Source organism: Haplochromis burtoni, unplaced genomic scaffold (genome assembly GCF_018398535.1).
Source record: "Haplochromis burtoni strain Fernald_Lab_line unplaced genomic scaffold, NCSU_Asbu1 Contig_28, whole genome shotgun sequence".
Classification (NCBI taxonomy): Eukaryota; Metazoa; Chordata; class Actinopteri; order Cichliformes; family Cichlidae; genus Haplochromis; species Haplochromis burtoni.
In genome coordinates this window covers 318,748-339,221 of record NW_024582389.1, presented here as the reverse complement: position 1 = coordinate 339,221, position 20,474 = coordinate 318,748, and the positions used below count along the sequence as shown (strand labels likewise).

Here is a 20,474-nt window from a genome sequence, read left to right as displayed (position 1 = left end):
CCAATTTAAAAAAGATCCCCAAACCATGACAGAGCCTCCACAGTGTTGAACACTTAGTGTTGAACTTCTACCCTGACCTCCTCCATACATACCAACTATGATTTGTACCACAAATTTTAAATTTGGATCCATAACACTTGTAGCTACTGATGCAATGCCCAGTTCCTTTGTAATTTCTCCTTCAGTTGTGCAATTTCTTCAAATGTTCTGAAGATTAATTGCACACATTTCTGGCTAATAGTGCATTGAAAATTCCTTTGTAGGTTCAAAAAATACTCTTTGTCTGTCAAACTGAGTTATCATTGGCATTCTTTTTTTTTTAATGCCTAAAGATAAATATAAAAATGTTTTTTAAAAAAAACAACAATGGTCAGTACATTTTCAGAAAGCCTGGAGAGCTATTGCTCAAGACTACAAGCAATTCTGCTCCTTAGAAGCAAAATATAGAAGTATAAAAAGACTTTAAAAATGTAAAACTTTTAAGCACAGTAGACATGTCAGGTACTGATGTAGCACTTTTCTTGTGTGAACTGTTGGTGGCTTAAATACTGTGAACTCTTAGACAGCAGTTTGTGTCCTGTTTTGCTTCACTTTTTATTGTTTACTTTTGCTTTGATGGCTCTTAGTTTAACCGCCAAACTATTTTATGAAAGTTGGGATTAGGAAAGGATTGTGTTTTGGGTTAAGAAGAGATGAGCTTGGAGCAATGCTGTTCTTACAACTGGCACTAAAGACACGGTGTGAGTACCTGGGACACTACCAGCTTTGACTATTCAGCAGTATTCAAGGCTCTGGGTATAAGAACAAACCCACCAATCAGTAGCTCATAAAATAATACAAAAATTTTGCGATCAAGAGGGAGTAAATAATATTGATCAATCATTAATTACATAATAATTACATAATAATTAGTCATTTACACTTGTTATTGGCATGAGATGGATTGGGGTAAAGATGGTATGTAAGGGTCACATTCAGGGTCAAAAATGATGCCTACATACCAGCACAAAGACTATCGCCTCCTCTGCATGTGTATGTTCAGCTGCTCTTGAGGTTTCATTTCTCACCAACTTAATCTGAGCCATCTGAACAAATAATGGGCTCTCTGTATTTCTTACATTTTCTCTCACACACAGACACACACCTACTGCTTATTGTTAGATATCTGCCCAAATGCCTTAAATTCTCTTCTTCAGCTCCACCCAGCTGCTATACTTCCCTGAAACTCTTCCAGCTTGTAAACACAGGAAATGACACACATGCCAACATCTGTAACATTTTTGCTGCTCGCTCTCTCTCTCTCTCCGTGTGTGTGTGTGTGTGTAGAAAGAAAAGCTGAGAAGTTGACAAAGACACAGCGCCGAGAGCTGCATCTGAACATCTGATGTCTATTTACATGAAAACCCGGAGAATTAAACGTGCCAGTGCCGCAGTTAGACATAAAAGCATGCTTACTCTTACTCGGCCTTTTATGGTTACCCAGTTTTTAGACTCCTGCTGCTTACTGCGCCCACAAAGATCTGTAAAACTACTGCAAGCGGATCCATGTTTGTCTTTGCTTAGAAAGCAATGACATGTCCATCTGTTTCCCCTCAGAAATCAGTCTCGCTTCTTGTCTTCTGCGCCCTACACATGCAAGAAAGTGCCCCGCGTGGAAGCCTGCCTGCTTTCCTTTCGTAAACACACACACGCCCGAAGCGCACACATGCATATAAAAGTGCTACAGCGCGCGTACAACACATTCACCCCCATCTACCTCTCTCTCTCCCTCTCCCTCCTATTCCTCTCTCACTCGCTCACACATTCTCACAAGCCTATAGCGCTTTTAGAAGAAATGGTCGGAGCTGCCCCTTCTCTCTGCAAGTCAGCGGAATAAAACGCGCTCTACACTTTAAACAATTTTCTTTACACGAAACTCCTTGCTTCTAAGACGTTTTTTGTTGTTTTTTGTTGTTTTTAAAAAATATATATTTTCCTTCTCCCTCTTTACGCAAATTGAAGTTCTTTTTTTCGAAAACAAGGATACCGGGAGTTTTACGCATTACATCGAGCCAGTCGAAGGACGGGTATCATATCAGCTTCCTTTGCTGTCTTTTCTCACAAATAAAACAGAGTTCTCCGCTGGGGAATTACAACCACTTCGTTTAGGACTTTAAATAGGCAGAAAGGATTTTCCTTCAGTCGTAATTAGCGTGCCTCGCCACCCTCCTTGTCTCGAGCGCGCGTACTCTCCATATGGCGTAAAACGTGCCTCGCGCAGGATAAAGTCATCAGAACTGGCACTTTGTAATATTTCAGTCTCACTTGGCGAACCACAGAAGCCTAACGACCATCGTCGTCTCCGTTAATAAGGAGCTTGGATGTCAGCAAATAGTACTGCCGCTTGGGAGTGGAACCGTCTCCTGTCATCTTCATTTTCTCCAGCATGGCATCTCACTGGAAGTAGCCTTCAAAGTGGAAGATGGCTTTTTACTGTCCCTAGGTTATAGCCTAATCCCTCCGCATGCCTAATGGCACACTGACGGTGAAAACTCGGCTTTTGTAAAAAGGTAAGAGCTTAGTTGTGGTTTAAACTCTTCAAGGGGAGACGTATTCAAGCAGATTTAAGCTGACAGTTTTACAGTCTCCCTTTTATTTACATGCATATTTTACAACGCTCAGTGTTAATATTTGAAGAATAAAAAGGTTTAACATCAGCCACAAGCCATCTGAAAGACTGATGAGTGGGCATACGTGTCATCTTACTATTATCATTTTTATGAGCTGTGCTAATCTTTGTGTGGTTTGTTTATTTGCTGTTTTATCTTGGAGGGAATCCTCTGATCATTTTACTGTGCCAAGGCTGAGATGATCCTTTGTTTAGGCCAGCCTGCTGTCTCTTGATTATCATTGGCCAACTGGTAGCCAAGAAAACGTGATGGCATGCATGTAAGCCTCCAAAGATGGATTAAAGATCATTAAAGGTCAAACAATTTTAGTGAGCCTATTGTCAGAAACCTTCAAGCAATATTAGGAGCACACAAAGATGTAACAGTAATATATGACTTTTAATGTCTTTACAAACATTTATGCAATAAACTAGCTCAGTGCTGCACAGTGCATGTACACCAGAGGCTTCTTGTTTCCACATCACACTTGAGTAGGTGGAATACAGACCACGACTGGCTTCTAGTTATGATTTTACAGAGTCGTCTCATCTATACGCACGTTAAACTCGACTTTGAGGTGAACATAGAGAAATGTGATGATTGCCTTTTCGTGGGCACATTTCTAAAGATTCAAAAGAAGAAGAATGTGGAGCACTTTAACAGGAGGTGCACCGTCACTGGTTTTATCGTGCAGCGTGAATGAAATGATTTTGAATTAAGAGTCAGCCTCACCTTGAGGGCCGTTTGAAGAACTAGGGTAACTCACTCAGCCAAATGGCTCATAATAAGACAAATTTAGCTGCCAAACACTTTGCAGAGAACTGGATCTGGGTTTAATTTGGGAATAATTAGGAAGTCGAGTGATGTGTTGGTTAATCCTCCGTCACAGATATCGTGCTAACTGGATAATCCTGTTTAAATACCCCCTTTGGTAGGTCAGCAGTTCCTTCAGTTTTTTCACTCCAAAGACCTCCTTGATGAAATAATAAGATCTTTTTGTGTGTGTGGAGAAGAACAAATTCTGGTTGGAAAAAAATGTTAGTAATCAAATTAAGGAAAGCAACATCACAAATGAATTATTTCATGTTTCAGTCCAGTTTGTCCACCACTGCTGCAGGGCTGCTGGGGCCAGCTCGCGTCCCAGGATGAGTGTGGGTGACTGACTGACACTCAGAGCTGTGAGGAAGACAGAATGAGTCATTTTAATGGAATCAACAGGGGGCTCACTCCAGTTCATAAACACACAAACACGCACGTTCTTACGCCTGGCATAAGCATCTGATGATTCAATGCAAAACTTAATTCAATTAAGTAGAGAATTTATCACAGGAGGCAATGATACTGAGTCAGCGTGAAGGATATGTGCAAAAAAAGATTTTAAAAAATAAAAGGAGTATGTATCATCAAAATAACGAGGGGAAAAAAACAAGATGTTGAAGGGGGTGGATGATTTGACACTCCAGCACTCGCTTCAGAAAATGCACTGCCAAAAGGTCAGCGGGAAAACATAAAGGGACATATTCTCCAGACAGATGACTCACCCCCTGACCATGAGTCTGTAGGAGTGTGGCACTACACAAACACTCGTTTCTATCTGTTTTCCTCTTTTTTTCTCTTCTTCTTTTACTTCTGATAGTCTTATCTGTTCCCTTAAGAGCGCCAAGGAAACAGACATAAATCACAGCGGTCCTTTACATTGGAAAGCAGCAGCGCCAGATGCGATAAGGTTAATACGATTCAACAGGGTCTGCACAAAGTCACCTCTGGCTGATTAGACCTCTGCGTGCACAGACTGACTTAACCCACACAGATCACACTCCAGTGTGCTCTGTTGTACTTGTTAGGCTAGGAAACTTACATCATTTAATTTTTACTACCTTTTGGAGCTTGGTGACTCCCAACCAGGCTTGTTCACTTTAAATTTTCAGCAGTACAATGTTATATTCATATTGATGAGAAGCGTAAGAGTTGCCAATTACTACATAACGTATTCTCATCTACAACTCGTGCTGTATTTTTCTGCACTATATCCAATCGTTGTAGAAATGTTACGACAAGCAGAGTATGTGACGCTGAAGTGGTTAAAAAAATGATCATGTTGCCAGTTTTTTTCCTTTTCTCACATAATGCTGATCTTGTCAGGGTTCATGTCGTTGTCACTGCTCTTGTTACTTACACCTACTAATTGGCCAAAGTGCCATGTAGCGGGTTCTGAGTTGGACAGCATGAGCTTTTCAAGGTAGGTGAAAAGCAGCAGACAAAAACAAATATTTTGTAGGACGTGCACCAGCACAATTTTTTTTAGATCTGCAGCTGATCGAGTAGATGTGGGGTGTGTTTCTGGAGCTGAGTGTGACCTCTGAACTTTCTGGAAAGGCAACTAGAGAACATGTCAGGAGTGAACAAAGTGGATTACTGAAACATCTGGCTGCATGAAAGAGATTTGTTCCCGTTGTGTATGCAGGGCACAGCATGCATAATCCATGTGTCTTCACTTTCACAGTCACTAAATGCCTGGAGAAGCAGAGAAGTCATCTATAAGAGATCACACTAGCTAGTCCATATTACACTTGTACAGTGTTCTATAAAATACTACTATGTGATCCTACCATAGCTAGCATAAAAGGTGGATGTAGTGACTGTGACATCACCCTCAACATGAGTTTCTTAAGCCACATTTTGAAACCTCGACATGAGTGTTTTGGGGGTTTTTGCTATCGTGGTTGCAAACAATAGGATGTGATGAAGGGGGCAGGTCTGACTGTGAAGCCACACGCTTATTTAGCCAATATGACTTGTGATTGCCAATTCCGTGGCCATTGTATGTGAGGTATAGCACAGATAATTCAGTTTTTTTGAAACATGGTATCATCAAGATTTACAAACTGGATGCATTTTTTATTCAAAATGACCCAAATGTATGATTGAGCCCATAAACATAAGACATTCTCCCATTTAAATAGAACCAGAAATCTTTTTTGCAACCACATCTATCGCCATTTGGCGGCCTTCAGACACAATGCAAGCTCTTACAATTACAGTCAGTCAGTGTTTTGACTGCCAATGTGTTCGTTTTTGGAGCCAAATATTATCTTATATGAATGTGAAGGTGACATTTATACTAGGCAGCTTGATTAGTAAACACCATTCAGAAAATATAAGAGTGCAACACACAGACACACACATATCAACTATTTAGTGCAAAATTCCACTCACCAAGTGATGCGTGCAAATTTCTGGGATGGTCTGTACTGCACAGCAAGCCATAATGTTTTGACAGACAATCCATTAAAAATGCTCCAACAGGCTTAAAGAGCATGCACGCGCACACACACACACACACACACACATACACTGAAGAGGTGCAGTTTAATGACTGGCAGTAGTGGACGAAGCCTAACAGAAACTAACTGGCTCCAGAGCCCGTGCCGGGACACCTATCAGTCAAGGCAGCCATGAACCTATGTCAATTATCCAGGTGACAAAAACAAAACTTCCCCTCAGTCAGAGTTGTTATGAATTATGAGGAGGGAATTCATATTTTGCACCCGGCTGTAAATGTGCTTTGTAGATCTATAATTTTGGACATTGAGAGTCTGTGGAGCCAACCTCAAGTGGAAAATTTGTTATAGTTGTGCATCGTTCTTCCACCTCCCGAGGCACCTGTTTGTTAAATTAATAAATTGTGTAAACTGCTAATATGTCGTGTTTCTTCAGACTTAAATCATCCAATCAAATAAATGGCACCAAACAAGAGTTAATAGCAGAACAATCTGTTTGGCTTTGGCACAGAAAATTTGGCACATTTTTCATGGGTGCAACCCCTATACTCAACTCTGCTCATGCATTTTATACTGTTTGTCTAAGATTTATCGCCAAGAAACATTGTTACAGCATTGTTACATCAACCAAACGCAACATTTCCTTACTTTTTTGCTAAGTTTATACCCATCTTCATCCAGTCCAAGACGTTTTGGCTTCTATTTAGTGAGTGATCCTTATTGTGTTTTATTAATCTGTTGCTTAGCGCTAATCGGCTGATATCTGTGTTATATACAGTTTATGATAACAGCCTATTGACTCTGCTCGAGAGCAGAGGAGGATCTAACTTGAATGGGCAGAGCTACGAGAGAAGCAAATAAATTGGCAAGCAGTAAATTCATTCTTATCAAATTAAGTCAGTCTTTTTCACTCTTTCATGAATTACATTATTGTCACCATTAGCGTAGGTGTACAATGAATCTGAAGTGCTTTATTTTGACATGGGAATAAATTAAAAAAAAACACAAAAAAGGTTGATGGTATAATTGTTTAAGCTTTTTAAGCTAAAAGGACAGAACACAAAGATCTATTTTTGTTCACTTTTTTTGTTCTTAACTCCTGCAAGTTAATTTCCATCACGACTGGCTCGAGAGCATTAAGTGAACTACATTTTAATATTCTGAATACTTGCAAAACTATTAAAAAGTCATAATTCTATTCACTGAATTAAAATAAAACCACGCTATTAAGTCGTGCTGGTGTGTTGTTTCCATGTTAGACTCTCAGCTCCATGCGATTATGGCAGATGACCTTAACTTCAGCAGCAGGGGGGGGGGGCTTTGTCTGTCTCTGCATTTTCATGGCCTCAGTTAACCTCAGCAGAGAACTTTACGGCATAAACAAAAACAAATGACCCACTATAATTGTAACAGGAGACATGCAACACTGGATGCCAGATTTTCCCTCCCTAGCAAGCTCCATTTTTATCCTCCTGCTCATTCCTCTCTCATTGCATCTCTCCTTGCCTCTTTCCTTCGTACTCCATCTGTGTCCATATTCAAGTTCTTTCTCCATGACATGTCAGCGCACACTTCACTGCAGTGAGTCATTTGAAACAAACTTTCTTCAGCATGCTCAGAGTACAAAAAATAAAAAGTCTCTGGAGTTTGTTAAATGTAGATCAAAGTGTCTCCTGTAGTCGCTTACTCCCTGTCTCCTTCCTCTGGCTGTGTCTCCTTCCAGTCTCACATCTTTACTCTCCCTTCAGCTTCTCAGTTTCTCCTTCTATCTCACCTGTCATGTTCTCGTTCCTCTTCCACGCTGCATCATTTCCTCTCTAATGTGAGGATTTAGAGAAAGCTGGGTTGTAGAGCCTTAGTACAAATCGCATAAACAAGATGTAACTGAAACCCTGAAGGTAGCTGTGAAAAAAAAAAAAAGAAATATAGGTCTCCGGTGTGTCCCTTTCAGATTTAAAAGTCTCCAGCATCCTTTCCTTCCCTCCCCCTCTTAATCAAACCTCTTTCACGCAGAGGTAGAGGTGGAAACAACTTAAAGGTCAACAAGTCAAAACTGGCTTAAAATAATGCATGGGGAATGCCCCTGTGTTGATAGTACGCATGCTAATGATGCACCTGTCATCCCAGTGCACACAGCTGGCAGTTGCTATGGAAACGTGTCACCTAGCAGCAGCATATAGTTGCTATAGGGACAATATATCACGTGGCGTCACCTATAGATTAGCTGTTATCGGCATTATCACGCTACAAAAAAAGGAGGTGTTACAATGTGACGAGGGAACTCTCTGCCCTGAGAGATGTGATGCATCTATTTAAAACGTCTCCAAATGCTTAAATAACTTCACAGAGAATGAGTTCGCTTCCTGAAAGGGTGGGGCAAATTGCTTTAATATGTTTTCGTGCTTTACCGAAAGCACGCAAAGATAAACCTGCTGCAGCAATTTAGCAATTACTAAGGTGATCACATGAGGCCTGATTTATTATTCATTTTAAACCGATTTAGAGAACTGCAAGCAAGGCAGCGGAGTGGAAACGAAGCAGCAGGTTTTTGCACAAGTTTTGTGTGTTTCATCACTGTTTAAGCAACAAGATCACAGTAAGTCTTTAAAATAGAAGAAGAAGGAGGACATGAACTGAATGCATGTGGCGAGCTCGATTACTGAATGCTAACTTTCATCTCTTTTGGTCACTGCACATGGAAAGCCTTTATGTGTCAGAGCCTGAGTGCATTCTCATTAGGCTGCTGGTGTTATCTGTGTGACAGCACTTCTTCTTTTCTGCTCCACTTGTTTTTTTTTGTTGATGTTGTTGTTGTTTTTTTTTTTTACTCCAGTCTTGTTAAAACTATGGATGCACTCAGCTTGTTTTCTTTTGCGGTCTTTTCACGGCTGTCAGGAAAAGCATTTTTACCCTCCTCTTGTTTTCGTCAGGCTTTTTTTTTAATGCTCTTTCGATCACTCATCACCCCCACTTTGTCCCAGAACAGTTGTTCCCTTTTTTTTGTCCCTCTGTGGTGAAAGCATGACTCAGTGTTGCACATTACATGAACTGATGTAAATAAATATACTCCATCCTCATTCTTTTTCTGTTCTTGCATTCCTTTTGTCATCTATCCTCTACTTTCTACTCCTAACTCCAACTCTCGCTACCCTTCTTCTTTGCCACCACCGTCCATCCTTTTTCCTCCTGGTTCGGTAAACCGAGGAAATCTCTCCCGTTGCTCTTGAAACATTTGTGTGGGTTCCTGTTTGACGCACACCGAGGAGCGAAGGGGAGAGAATCAGGGAGAGAGAGAGCGGCAGAGTGAGGGGGAGCACAGAAAACCTGAGAAAAGTGGCTGGTTGTGTTTGTCCTTGTGTGATTCACCATCTGTGTTGGAGAGCGCTCTCTTACAGCAGTTTTTTTTCAACCAATAAGATGATTGACATGAAAAATACATTAAAATGTGAGAAGGAGAAAAGAGGGTAGGAGGAGAGAACGTCTGGTCTTGTGTGTGATTCACAGTTACTTTGAATACTAAAAGCTTTGTCTGATTTTGAATATTAAATCTGACTTCATTGCTTTCAGATATGCAGAAGAAAAGAAAGGAAGGAAGGAAAGGAGGGAGGGAGGGAGGGATAGAGCGAAACAGGAAAGTGACCGAATAAAATTCAATTAAAATTAGATACAGATTAAAAATAGATCGAAGAGGACAGAGGGTGGGAGGGAAGAGAGAGACAAACAAAGAGAGCGATAAGATGAGAAAGTAAGCTGGGGTGGAGAAAGAATGAAAGTAGGAGAAAGCAAACATTATTCAGGGTCACAACCAGAATGCATTAGCACACAGACAGCGGGTGAGAATGGAAGCGAGAGGGGGAGATTTACAGATTGTGCCTTCTTGGAAGAAAAAGGAAGACAGGATGGACACGTGGAAGTAAAAAAAAGAAAAGGGAAGGTCATTGGTGTATTATCATTCCCATGCTAAATCTGTGTGATCCTTTATATATACAGACATGTGCACATGCCCGAAGGCTGACATACTGTTTACAAACCTGCGAACCAAATAACTTTGTAACACATGACTACACAGAACATGTGCCTATGGTACATAAAAGTAAGTAATACAGAAAGAATGACATCACATTTGTTCTAAGTCAGGCAATGGGTCATTAAAGTATTCTTTATATTCTGAATATGCCTGTGATCATGAATTAATAAATACATAAGCGAGCATGTCTGATAGCACTCAGAAAGCAGAGAGAGAGGGCCATGCTAAAACTGACATTTCATGACATTTGTCTTATTATAATACGATGACGTCAGCTGGAGCTGTTGTTGGTCTATCGTCACACAAAATTGGAAAATTATATCTTGAAAACTGTGGACACTAGACTGCTGACAAACAGGCAAATGGAACTGATTGCATACTCCCTGCCTTTGGGGGTAGAAGTGTTTCAAGTGCACAATTATTAGTACAATCTACTCAGTGCTTTATACATTTACACTAGACATTTGGCCTCAAGTTATTTGCTGGTAAGCTTGTTTGTGAAATGAAAGTTTATATTACTAAAGCTACTTTTGACTGCTCCCTTGCTGCAAAGGGTCACCACAGCAGCTAGCTTCCTGAACCATCCCTTAAGGGGATTTGTGTGTGTCTAGCTGGAATTGAACAAAGAGCCATATGCCTGCCAATCAAATGTGTTAACCTCTACACCATAAGATAATCTACCGTAGCTTTAAATGATTGTATTGCACAACGTTAAGATCGTCATTCATCAGTATCACAGCTGTTGTTTCTCCTGTTTAAAGGTTCCAGAAAAAGAGAAAACCAAAATGCAGCTAACTGGGGGAAGGTCCAAAACCCAAAGTGAGGACTCAGCGATGTAAACGGAGTACATAAGAGTCAGGAAAAATAAGTATGTGATGCAGCATGTGAGAACCCAGCTAAGGTTCAAAGACAACAAAACAAAACAAGAAAAATAGATTTAACCATTTTTGTTTATTTTTTCCATGAATTGTTAACTGAAAAACTGTGTAGAAACTGTTCAAAAAAAAAAACTACAGTCTTATTCAATATTGGAGACAATGAACTTGTGAAATATTGGAATGTCCAGTTGCTGCCAAAATTCATCATTGTATGGCTGTTTTTGTGCTCAGGTGGGTTAACAGCACATACAAGTCAAATGTATTATTTTTAAAAAGCCCTGTTTGGGATTATCTTCTCATGGACCGTCGCATACTTCCAGCACAGCTGCTAGTTTTAGATCACTCAATTGGAGTACAACTTTGTTACGTTGTCGTGGAGAAGCGAGGAGTCAAACCTGTGTGGCCAAAGAAACAAAAAGCAGGTTCTTTTTTTCTTTCTGTTTAAAGTGCCGACACATTATGGCATGAACAGTAGCACAGGTTCTGGATGTTGTTCTTCAAACATCAGGATGTTACAGCAGAGCTCTGTATTAATAGCTTCACAAATTCACATCGCACAACCTTGTGGGAAAGGCGAGTATGCTCCTGATCCTGCTCTTGACCTTATGTGCTTCCTTCAGGCGTGGACACTCTGTCCTCTTCAAGTAAAAAGTGGTGAAAACTAGGGGTGCAACGATACACAAAATTCACGGCTCGGTTCGATACTTTTTTCGATACAAAAAAATGTTCATGCCTTTTTAATTTATCATTTATTAAAATTATAAATATATATTTTAACTCAAAAGTACAGTTTTTAAATTTAATGTAAACAACAAAATAATAAATCTATCTGATCGAGAAATCACTCATCTTTGGAAAAGAGAGTTTATTACAGAGAAAGGGCTCTTTCCAAAATAAAAGCTACACTATACGCTTCTTCTGGGGTATATTCTCAGCAGCATATTAAACATATCAGGTCCATAAGGAGAATCCTGTGCTAACGGCTGTCTAAATGACTCGGGTAAAGTTTGTAGCATGTGTGCTTGTTGTTTTTGTCTGCTTCCACTTGTCTTTGCACTACGATGATGTCGGCGTAAATGTGCAGTCATATTCATTGTGTTCCCACTCGTGCTGTCAGCGTTAATCTCGTTAAAATTACATTAACCCCATAACGCGGCAAATTTCCATTAACAAGTTACCGCGGATCGCCCCGTGCATAGGGCTGGACGGCGTCAACACGTTAACAAGCTAACTGCGCTAACGCAGTAGTTCCCACCAACTGAGCATTGCGTGGCACATCCGACATACTGTTTTACTTTTGTCCATGACGCGCTTACCATCAGGGTCATGCTTCACATGAAAACCAAGATAGTTCCAAAGGCCACATCTGAATGAGGGTGGGGGAGGTTCAATTTGCCATGTTGCAACGAGCTTAGCTTCTGTCTTGCTAGCTTGCGCTGCGCTCAGTGGATCTGCGCTCGACAGAGCAGCCTAGGCGGAGTAGTTGAACGCAGATCCACTGAACGCTCAACACAAAATTTTGTATTGTTTGATACACATGCGTACCGAACCGAAAGCACTGTATCGAACGGTTCGATATCGATACGAGTATTGTTGCACCCCTAGTGAAAACGTTGGGTCTTGCAGGGAGACTTAATTATGAGCAGCAGCAGTGGGCCTCCATACTAAGCATGGGTCAGTTTGAAAGAGAAGTTGATGCTTTTTTTTTCTCTGTGCAAGTTTGAGGATGTGAGTTCCTGAAAGCAGTCTGGAGGCGCTTGAGAGGGCAGGATGATACTCAGAACTTTGATCACACTTCACATAAACTGGGTGATTGACCTACTGATTACCTTTGGGGGCTGTAGTCTGATAGAAAACCCTATAAACATCACAAATAAAATTAGCAGGAGAAAACCAGCGGTTGTTCGCTGCTAATTTTTACAGGGCTCGTTCTGAACTGCTGAGCCGTTTTCACATTTTCATCTGAAATTTGCATTTAAATTCAGTACCAAGGTCACTCAGCAACAAATTCAGTCAGTGTAATCCTCTTCATGCGCAACAGGACAATGCTAATGTTCATGTGAGGTCAGATTAACAGTCATTTAGACCCAAATGAGTGCTTTCAAAATAAACCTGTGTTTGTTTAAGCCCCCTTCCTTTAATAACAATAATAGATGTATGAGCAGCTGGTGAGCCCAGAGACCATGATTCATTCGAATGTTATGACAGAATTGAGGCGATGTATTTTATTAAAATCTATAATAGCTTTTAAAAAAAAATGCAAATAACGACAGGAGAGAAAACAATAAACATGCAAAAGCAATAAATACAGGATGTGAATCAGAATGAAACACACTACCCAAGACTCAAATCACAAGCCAAGTATGCTTTTGGGGTTTGTTTCCTTTACATCCTGCAAGCATCCTGCAGGCCTGAATGTACAGCTTCATGTGCATGCACACTTGCACACTTGTCCCCATGATCGTCCTGAAGACTGACAACAGGCAGCCGAACAAAACATGAGCAGAGCAGGCTGTTGTGCTGCTTGGTGTGCTTACATCTGTATCACTGCTAGGCTCTAAAGAGTATTTCTGGGACTTGGAAAGATGCTAAAACACGCTTTCGTCATGACACACTTTCCCCGTTAGCAAAAAAATAAATAAAACAGCTTTGAAAAAGTGCATGAGGTGACACATCAGCTTTAAATCACACAAACAGAGCTGTGATCTGCACAACTGTGGGAGACGGTGTGCTACTGACTATTACGTGTCTTACACATCATATATTAGGACTACCTGGGAGACTGTGACTATGCTGAAACACATGTGCATCTGTGTTTTGATACAGTTGTGTTTTTTCCTCACTGTGACTATACTGTGCATACCTATGCCAAATACATCTTTTTTTAGCAGCAGCATCTTGTAATTGTATGCACCAAGGCCCTAACAATCTCTTAGCAACAAACTGTAAACCAGTAATGTGGATGCTGATTAGGCAGTAGAATTTAAAAGTCATTAACTCCTAATTTGTGTCTGCAGGTGAAGAATGACTGCAGCGGCAGGTGTGCTAACAGGCTTGGCCAAGCTAAAGCGCCAGGACTCTGCTCGCTCTCAGCATCGGCCCGTACCACCGACATCGCCGGGCCTGGGACACGCCGCCCCCGAGGCCGCTCCTAGGTGATTGTCATGTGCATTCATTTTAACACAGTAGACAGAACTATAAATTAGCCTTTTAAATTGCTGCCTCTGCAGCAGGAAAGAGGATATTGTCACAAAAGCTAATGTGTGTTGGTGAAATTGCTTCTGCAGTCTCTGAAAATTTGCTGTATTTGTTACCCATTGCTGTTAAACTGTTACCTCCAAAAATCCGTTTGTGTTTTCTTGCCATCCTTTTTCATTTAGGAAGAGGAAGAGGCGCACCGATGTCGTAGTGGTGCGAGGTAGACTCCGTCTCTACTCTGCATCTGGGTTTTTCCTCCTTCTGGGACTAATCATCTTGGCCATAGGGATTGGCATGGCGACGCTAGGTTACTGGCCTCACAGTAAAGTCATACTCGCTGGAGGAGGAACTGGAGTCAAGACAGAAAAGGATGCAGCCAATGCGAGCCACAATGGGCAAGGTGAAGAAGGGTGACTAGAAATCTGCTGGCAAAAGTTTGTTCCTCTCATGGCTCATCTCGCTGTTTTGTGGTTTTAGGTACGCCTTCCAAGGAGACTGAGAGCGCTCTGATGCGATTCCTAGAACAGCATCTTCACTCTGAGAGGATGAAGATGCTTGGGCCCTTCACCATGGGCATTGGGATTTTTATTTTCATCTGTGCTAATGCAATACTTCATGAAAACAGAGACAGGGAAACCAAGGTAAGGCTGAAATCATCGCTTCAGGATGCGTACAGTCGAAATACTCAAACACTGTATGGGAAACAAAGAAGTTGGAAGGTTTTTGTGGGTAATGCAACTTTAGTTTTTGCATAATCTGCTTCAAAAGTAGGTTCTTTAGCAATATTTCCATCAAATGTTTCTAAATTTAAAAGCCAGAACTTGTAGTTAATATTTCTTCCCTGTCACTGATTCTTGTTTCTGTCCCTCCTCCACTCTCTACAAAATAAAGGGCATGTACACTCTAGTCATCCATATTCATCATCTCCATAACATGCAGATCAGACTTCTCCCAGTCTCCTTCCACCTTTAGCTCTGCAATTTTCCCTCTGATTAAATTCACTCTGTTTCCATGCTCTCTTCTTCTCTCCTTTGATTCAATTATCCCTCTCCTTCTCCCTTCCCTTTACTGGTAATCCTTGTGAGAAACATGTCCCCCAAGGCCACACGGTGGCAACGTGCACAAATTTAAAACTACAGGGAGATAATGTGTTTTAATGAAACGCTTCAAATATTTTCAGGTAATCTAAAATAAATGCTGCTGCTGCTACTTCTGCTAATACGATTTTCATTTGCTGTAGATCATCCATATGAGAGACATGTACTCCACAGTCATCGATATCCACCGCCTCAGGCAGAAAGAGCAAAAGCAACACCAACACCGGAACAGCACCTGTGTGAGAGAAGTCGGAGATCTTCGAGTCTTCGGCTGCGATACTGCCGCACGGTTAGCCAGCAACTCTCTCCTAGCTTTCTCTCGTGCTGGAAGCATTGCCGGAGGAGGGAGAGGTTCTACAGAAGAGGAGGAGGTGTTGTTAGGGGATGAGGAGTATCACAGACGTAGAGAACAGGCTAAGATGGATTGTAACTTTGCAGGGCTATTGGCACCCCTCTATAAGGATCGCCCATTTTGTGGCCCCGGGGTCGGGCTGGTTCATTCGGATTCCATGCGTCACCAGTGGTCAGCGGATGGAGATGGAGAGAGGGGAGGACACCATGCACGCTCTATTGTCTCCTCCTCTATCTCTGCATTTACACTCCCTGTTATAAAACTCAACAACTGTGTTATTGATGAGCCGGAGATGGAGGCAATAACTGAAGAGGACAGAGGAGGAGAGAGAAGAGAAGGAGAGAGGTCGCAGCCTCTGACCTCCGTGGAGTCTCTGGTGGTTCCCGTGGCATCCGTTGCCAAGGCCTCCAAACCACCGGGCCTACACAGGAGTAACTCCGCCTCCTCCTCATCCCGCTGCTCCTCCTTATCCTCGTCCTCCCTCTCCCCTGCTCCCTCCTCTACCTCAGGCTGCTGGCTTTCCCCGGGAGCAGCAAAGAGTGACTTTGGCTCCAACTCTTCTCTGCACATGCTCAACAGCCATTCCAAATCTCTGGACTTGGAGCGCAGACCGAGCATGCTTAGCGTAAACCCAGAGCAGCGGAAGCACCCCAGCTGGCCCCGACTTGACCGCAGCAACAGCAGCCGTAGTAACAGCGGCAGTCGGGGCAGCACCAAAGGCTACAAGCGGCTGGAGGACAGAGAAGAACAAGGAGATCGGCTCTTGGAGGTGTCACAGTCTGTGGCAGAGAGGCGCGACTATAGTAAGCGCGAGAAGCTGCTAATGATATCCAGGTCGCATAATAACCTGAGCTTTGAGCATGATGAGTTTAATAGCAGCACACTGAAGAGAGGCAGCTCTGAGACTCGGTTCTGATCGCACTGAACTAGAGGTTGATGACAGTTCTGTCCTGTTCTGTAAATTGCCCTCCACACAGTATGAATGTACAGCTTGTGCTGGAGGAAACTGACAAGTTTAATGGCTACACTGTGCAGAGAGGAAACTCAAGCAGTTTCAAGAAAGCCTGTTTTTATGAGCAGCAGGTTGTAGAGTAATGGAACAACTTGCACTGTGAAAGAGTTCAGGTCTATTGTCAGTCAGACACAATGGGTCTACTGCATTAGGGTGACATTAGTTGATCTACGACAGTGATTCCTAATCCAGGGCACATCTGCGGTAGGTTAGCCAAGGAGTATATGAAAAGACTAGCTCAGCTGTTATCATTAAATAAAAGAATTAGTGGACCTGAGGAACTTTAGGCAGTGAAGGGAAAACTTCGAATAAGTAGAAATGTTTACAAAAGATAAAATGGTTAAAAGTGATTGAAAGTGGATAACTCGCTAAGTGAGTAGTAGCGAGTAGTAATAGTTGGAACTATTAGCCAACAGCATGCACAAAGAAATGATGTTATGAGCTAAACAGGATGGATAACAAGCTGAAATACTGTACAGTAGCTAGCTAAATTCATAAATGTTGTCAATTATTTTGCTGATGCTACTAAATTCTCATCTTTCAGTATTGATTAATCCAATGAAATATCAATACAAAAGTAGGCTGAAAGAATTTGAATTGTTACCTTAACATAAAAGTAAGATTGCTAGCCATATAAATAAATAGGGGAAATTGGTCAATTGTCTGTGAAAATGCTGGATAAATGATTAAAATAGTCATCTAATAGTCCTGGACTAATCATTGAGAAATTTGAACATGAAGGGTTTAACCAAGGAAGAGTTTTTTCAGTCCAGAGGGGTGAACTACAATGTGAGATTAATGGGTTAGCAAGCGATGTTAAGATAAAAGTCAGAGTATTCTGTGTCATGACTTTTACCTGGATAAATCACCATGGTTACTTGTGCTAAATCACCATGGTTACTTATGCTGAACACAAAACTTATTTTGTTTTGTTAGGACAGCTAAGGCAAAGAAAGCCTGACTGGGTTGAACATCCTGTGTAGTATACTCCTCAGGACTGTTGGGATATGTAAGATGAAAAAGGTTGGATAAATGAAAAAAGCTCATTTGCATTAATGAGCTTGAAAGTCTATATTTGGTATGAGCACCATTATTCATCACACAGCCTGAACTCTTTTAGGCATGTTTTGTTATTATATCTTTAAGTTGTGTTCAGGAATAGTTCTCCAGGCTCCTTTAGGGATATTCAAAGATCTTCTTTGGATGTTGGCTGCCTTTCATTGTGCTCTTTGTCAAGATGATCCCGCTCTGTTTCAATAATGTTGATGTCCGGGCTCTGGGGAGGCCAATCCATGACTGATAGTGTTTCACTGTGTATTTTTCCATCCATATATGCTTTAAGAGCACTGCATTGGCAGTGCGTTTGGGGTCATTGTCATGCTGAAAACTTAAGCTGTTGCCAATCAGATGCTTTCCCGAAGGCATTGCATGGTGGATCTAAATCGGATCATACTTTTCTGAATTCTTAAATCAATCAGTGTTGACGAGATCCCAACTCCACTGGCAGAAATGCAGCCCCAAACCAAAACAGACCCTCAATTGTGTACAGATGGCTGTAGACGTTCACTGTTCTGGATGCTGATGACAATTTGAAGCAGCACATTTTACATATGTCTTAACTACTCCATAAGACCTGTTACCATTGATTTGTCTTCCTCTTGTCCAGTTTCCAAGAATCCTTTAAGGATATACTGCACACCATGCTGAGATATGCCGAGTTTCTAGCTAATACTATTAATATTTCTGCACAAATACTATTTTATGCCTGTCAAACTGTGATATCTTTGACATTCCTCATAGACTAAAGGAATGGGAACAAATGATGCGTTTTTGTGACAGGGTGCTAGCGATACAATGTGAAATTGGTTCTTTGTTAAGTTGTTTGTTATGTATGGAAACAACACTGACTACTCCCTTGAGTTAGGTGCCTTTTTTATGCTTAAATTATTCATATGTCAGTGTTAAGCAGCTTAACTTACAACCAAGAAGTAATGGTCAGGTACAAGGACTGGACTAAAAAATAAAAAGCAGCCAATGTCCAAAGAAATGAGAATTGCTCATGACCACTTATTAATTACAAAAAAGTCCTCCTCAAGGGATTAATAATTTTTTTATATATTTTATATTCCCCTTGCTATAAGAGCTGTTTAACACCCAAATTTCTCATCCATGGGATAATAAAGGTTTATTCTAATAAAATACATCACATCAGTCTGCTTAATATCATATTAAGAAATCATTTCTGAAGTTTTACCATCACTGAGACAATATAACCAGCACTGCTACATAAGGTTTTTTACATATAAATCACCTGTTGCACAAAGGGTCCCATAAGACGAAGGAAGTTACTACAATGCCAGTGGGCTCTGCAACAGAGATATAAATCAAATAAAGATAGTAGCCTGGGAAATACAACAAAGAAGTCATGATGTCCTGCAGTATTACAGTCCATCTCTAAACTAGAAATAAAAACCTCAGTTTATGGCTCTGCTACAGGCATTTCAAGGTTATTTTTTACAAAATTAATGTAATGGATATCATTCAGGATATTCAGTCATACAGTTATCTTTCTGTGTACTATCATAAAACTGAGTATATGAGAAAACCATGGTTCATCTGGTGCATCAGCCACAGTATTTTTTTTTTTTTGTCAAAACAGAAGGTATATTTATAACAACCATTAGTTATTTCTGATCAACAATCAAAAATAAGTTAATGTTTGTCTATAGCTAAAAATCTCTAATTAGGATAACAGAGACAATTTGACTCTTTCTGTATCTGATTTATTATTGAATAAATGTTTGAACCTGTATAAAAAATAGTTCTCGGTATTAGAACAATTGAACCCACATTTATTTATCTTGTGCTGTCTTTATAAAACCAGAGATCTGTATCATTCAAGTGTTGTTTCCTTTTATTTGATCACATTTTTATGATGGTTTGTTTTGAGGAATTCCTGTTCTTGGATATCTAATTGAGTTTACATGAATTTGCATTCATATTGTTCAATGGTTTTGGTTTGTTAGTGACCTCTGATCCTTCTGAACACTTGTGTAAATCTCTTTAGGAAACTTGTAATGTGTGTAATGAGTAACACACCTTATTTTGAGATCTAACATGATGTACCCTCCCACTCAGTGCCACATACTGTATGAGTGTTAAAGAGGAACCCCTTTTAAAAGTGCAGAAATCTTTTCAGAGAGCTTTAATGGTCCCCCACAGTCTATGGGTCAATGTCGAATTTTAGCTTCACTAAATAAAATGTATTTTTACTGATATCTGTTTTGTCCTATTGGATGTATTTAAAGCAATTCCAATTATGCATGGATTTACACATAATAGCTCTTCTGTCGCCTTTTTCATGGATTGTGGGAGGCAAAAACGTCGCTTAGGCCAGCACACAAACTCACACGTGCACACACACCGTGCACCAACATACCATCTGACCCCCCCCTCCCCCCTCCCCTCACTTAAGCTGTCCAAATATACCTCTAATTTCCATTCTCTGCCTCTTTCACTCACTCCTTCTCCTTCGCTGCATGCAAAATAACAAACAAAGGTCTGGATGAGTCATCACCAATTATCAGTCTGTGGCTCTGTGGGATAACACACACAAACTTGCGCAACACCCTTGCAAGGACCAAGGACTATTTACATCAGAGCATGCAAACATATTTTTTCTAAAATGCATCAAGCAAAGCACGCAGACACATGAGCACACGCAAATGTGCATTTACAATGGAATTCAAAAGCAGAAGGATGATGACGATGTCATTTTAGCCCAAATACGTCAAAAAGTCAACTAAAGCTAAATCTAAGCTAAGCATCTTGTTGTGGGTTCGCTGCCTGTACCAAAATCTGATCAGATGGACTCAAGAAACCATTTGTCGGTACAACTTACTACATTCTAATAATGTCATTTGAGCTCATTTTAAACTGAACCTGGACAAAGTTCAGGTTATTGTGCATGCTTAGCACTTA

General features: G+C 40.8%; 1 protein-coding gene across 3 annotated transcripts; it reads left to right on the top strand.

Moving 5' to 3' along the window:
- The first annotated feature begins 1,760 nt into the window (after positions 1–1,760).
- tmem200a (transmembrane protein 200A) lies at positions 1,761–19,771 on the top strand. Of its 3 annotated transcripts, XM_042219099.1 has the most exons (6): positions 1,761–2,549; positions 10,718–10,824; positions 13,852–13,989; positions 14,215–14,432; positions 14,510–14,673; positions 15,273–19,771. In XM_042219099.1, exons 3-6 carry the CDS (start codon positions 13,859–13,861, stop codon positions 16,395–16,397), a joined length of 1,638 nt encoding a protein of 545 aa, XP_042075033.1. In that variant the 5' UTR covers positions 1,761–2,549; positions 10,718–10,824; positions 13,852–13,858; the 3' UTR covers positions 16,398–19,771. The 3 variants fall into 3 exon arrangements, with proteins under 3 accessions (XP_042075033.1, XP_005917663.1, XP_042075034.1); XM_005917601.3 differs by lacking the exon at positions 10,718–10,824 and having other exon boundaries at positions 1,762–2,549; XM_042219100.1 differs by lacking the exon at positions 1,761–2,549 and having other exon boundaries at positions 9,628–10,824.
- The last annotated feature ends 703 nt before the right edge of the window (positions 19,772–20,474 follow it).

Excerpts from the sequence above, each read along its gene's own strand:
- tmem200a (XM_042219099.1), top strand. The coding sequence starts at position 13,859 with ATGACTGCAGCGGCAGGTGTGCTAACAGGCTTGGCCAAGCTAAAGCGC. Across the intron at positions 13,990-14,214 it reads GCCCCCGAGGCCGCTCCTAG|GAAGAGGAAGAGGCGCACCG; the intron begins GTGATTGTCATG and ends TTTTTCATTTAG. Across the intron at positions 14,674-15,272 it reads ACAGAGACAGGGAAACCAAG|ATCATCCATATGAGAGACAT; the intron begins GTAAGGCTGAAA and ends CATTTGCTGTAG.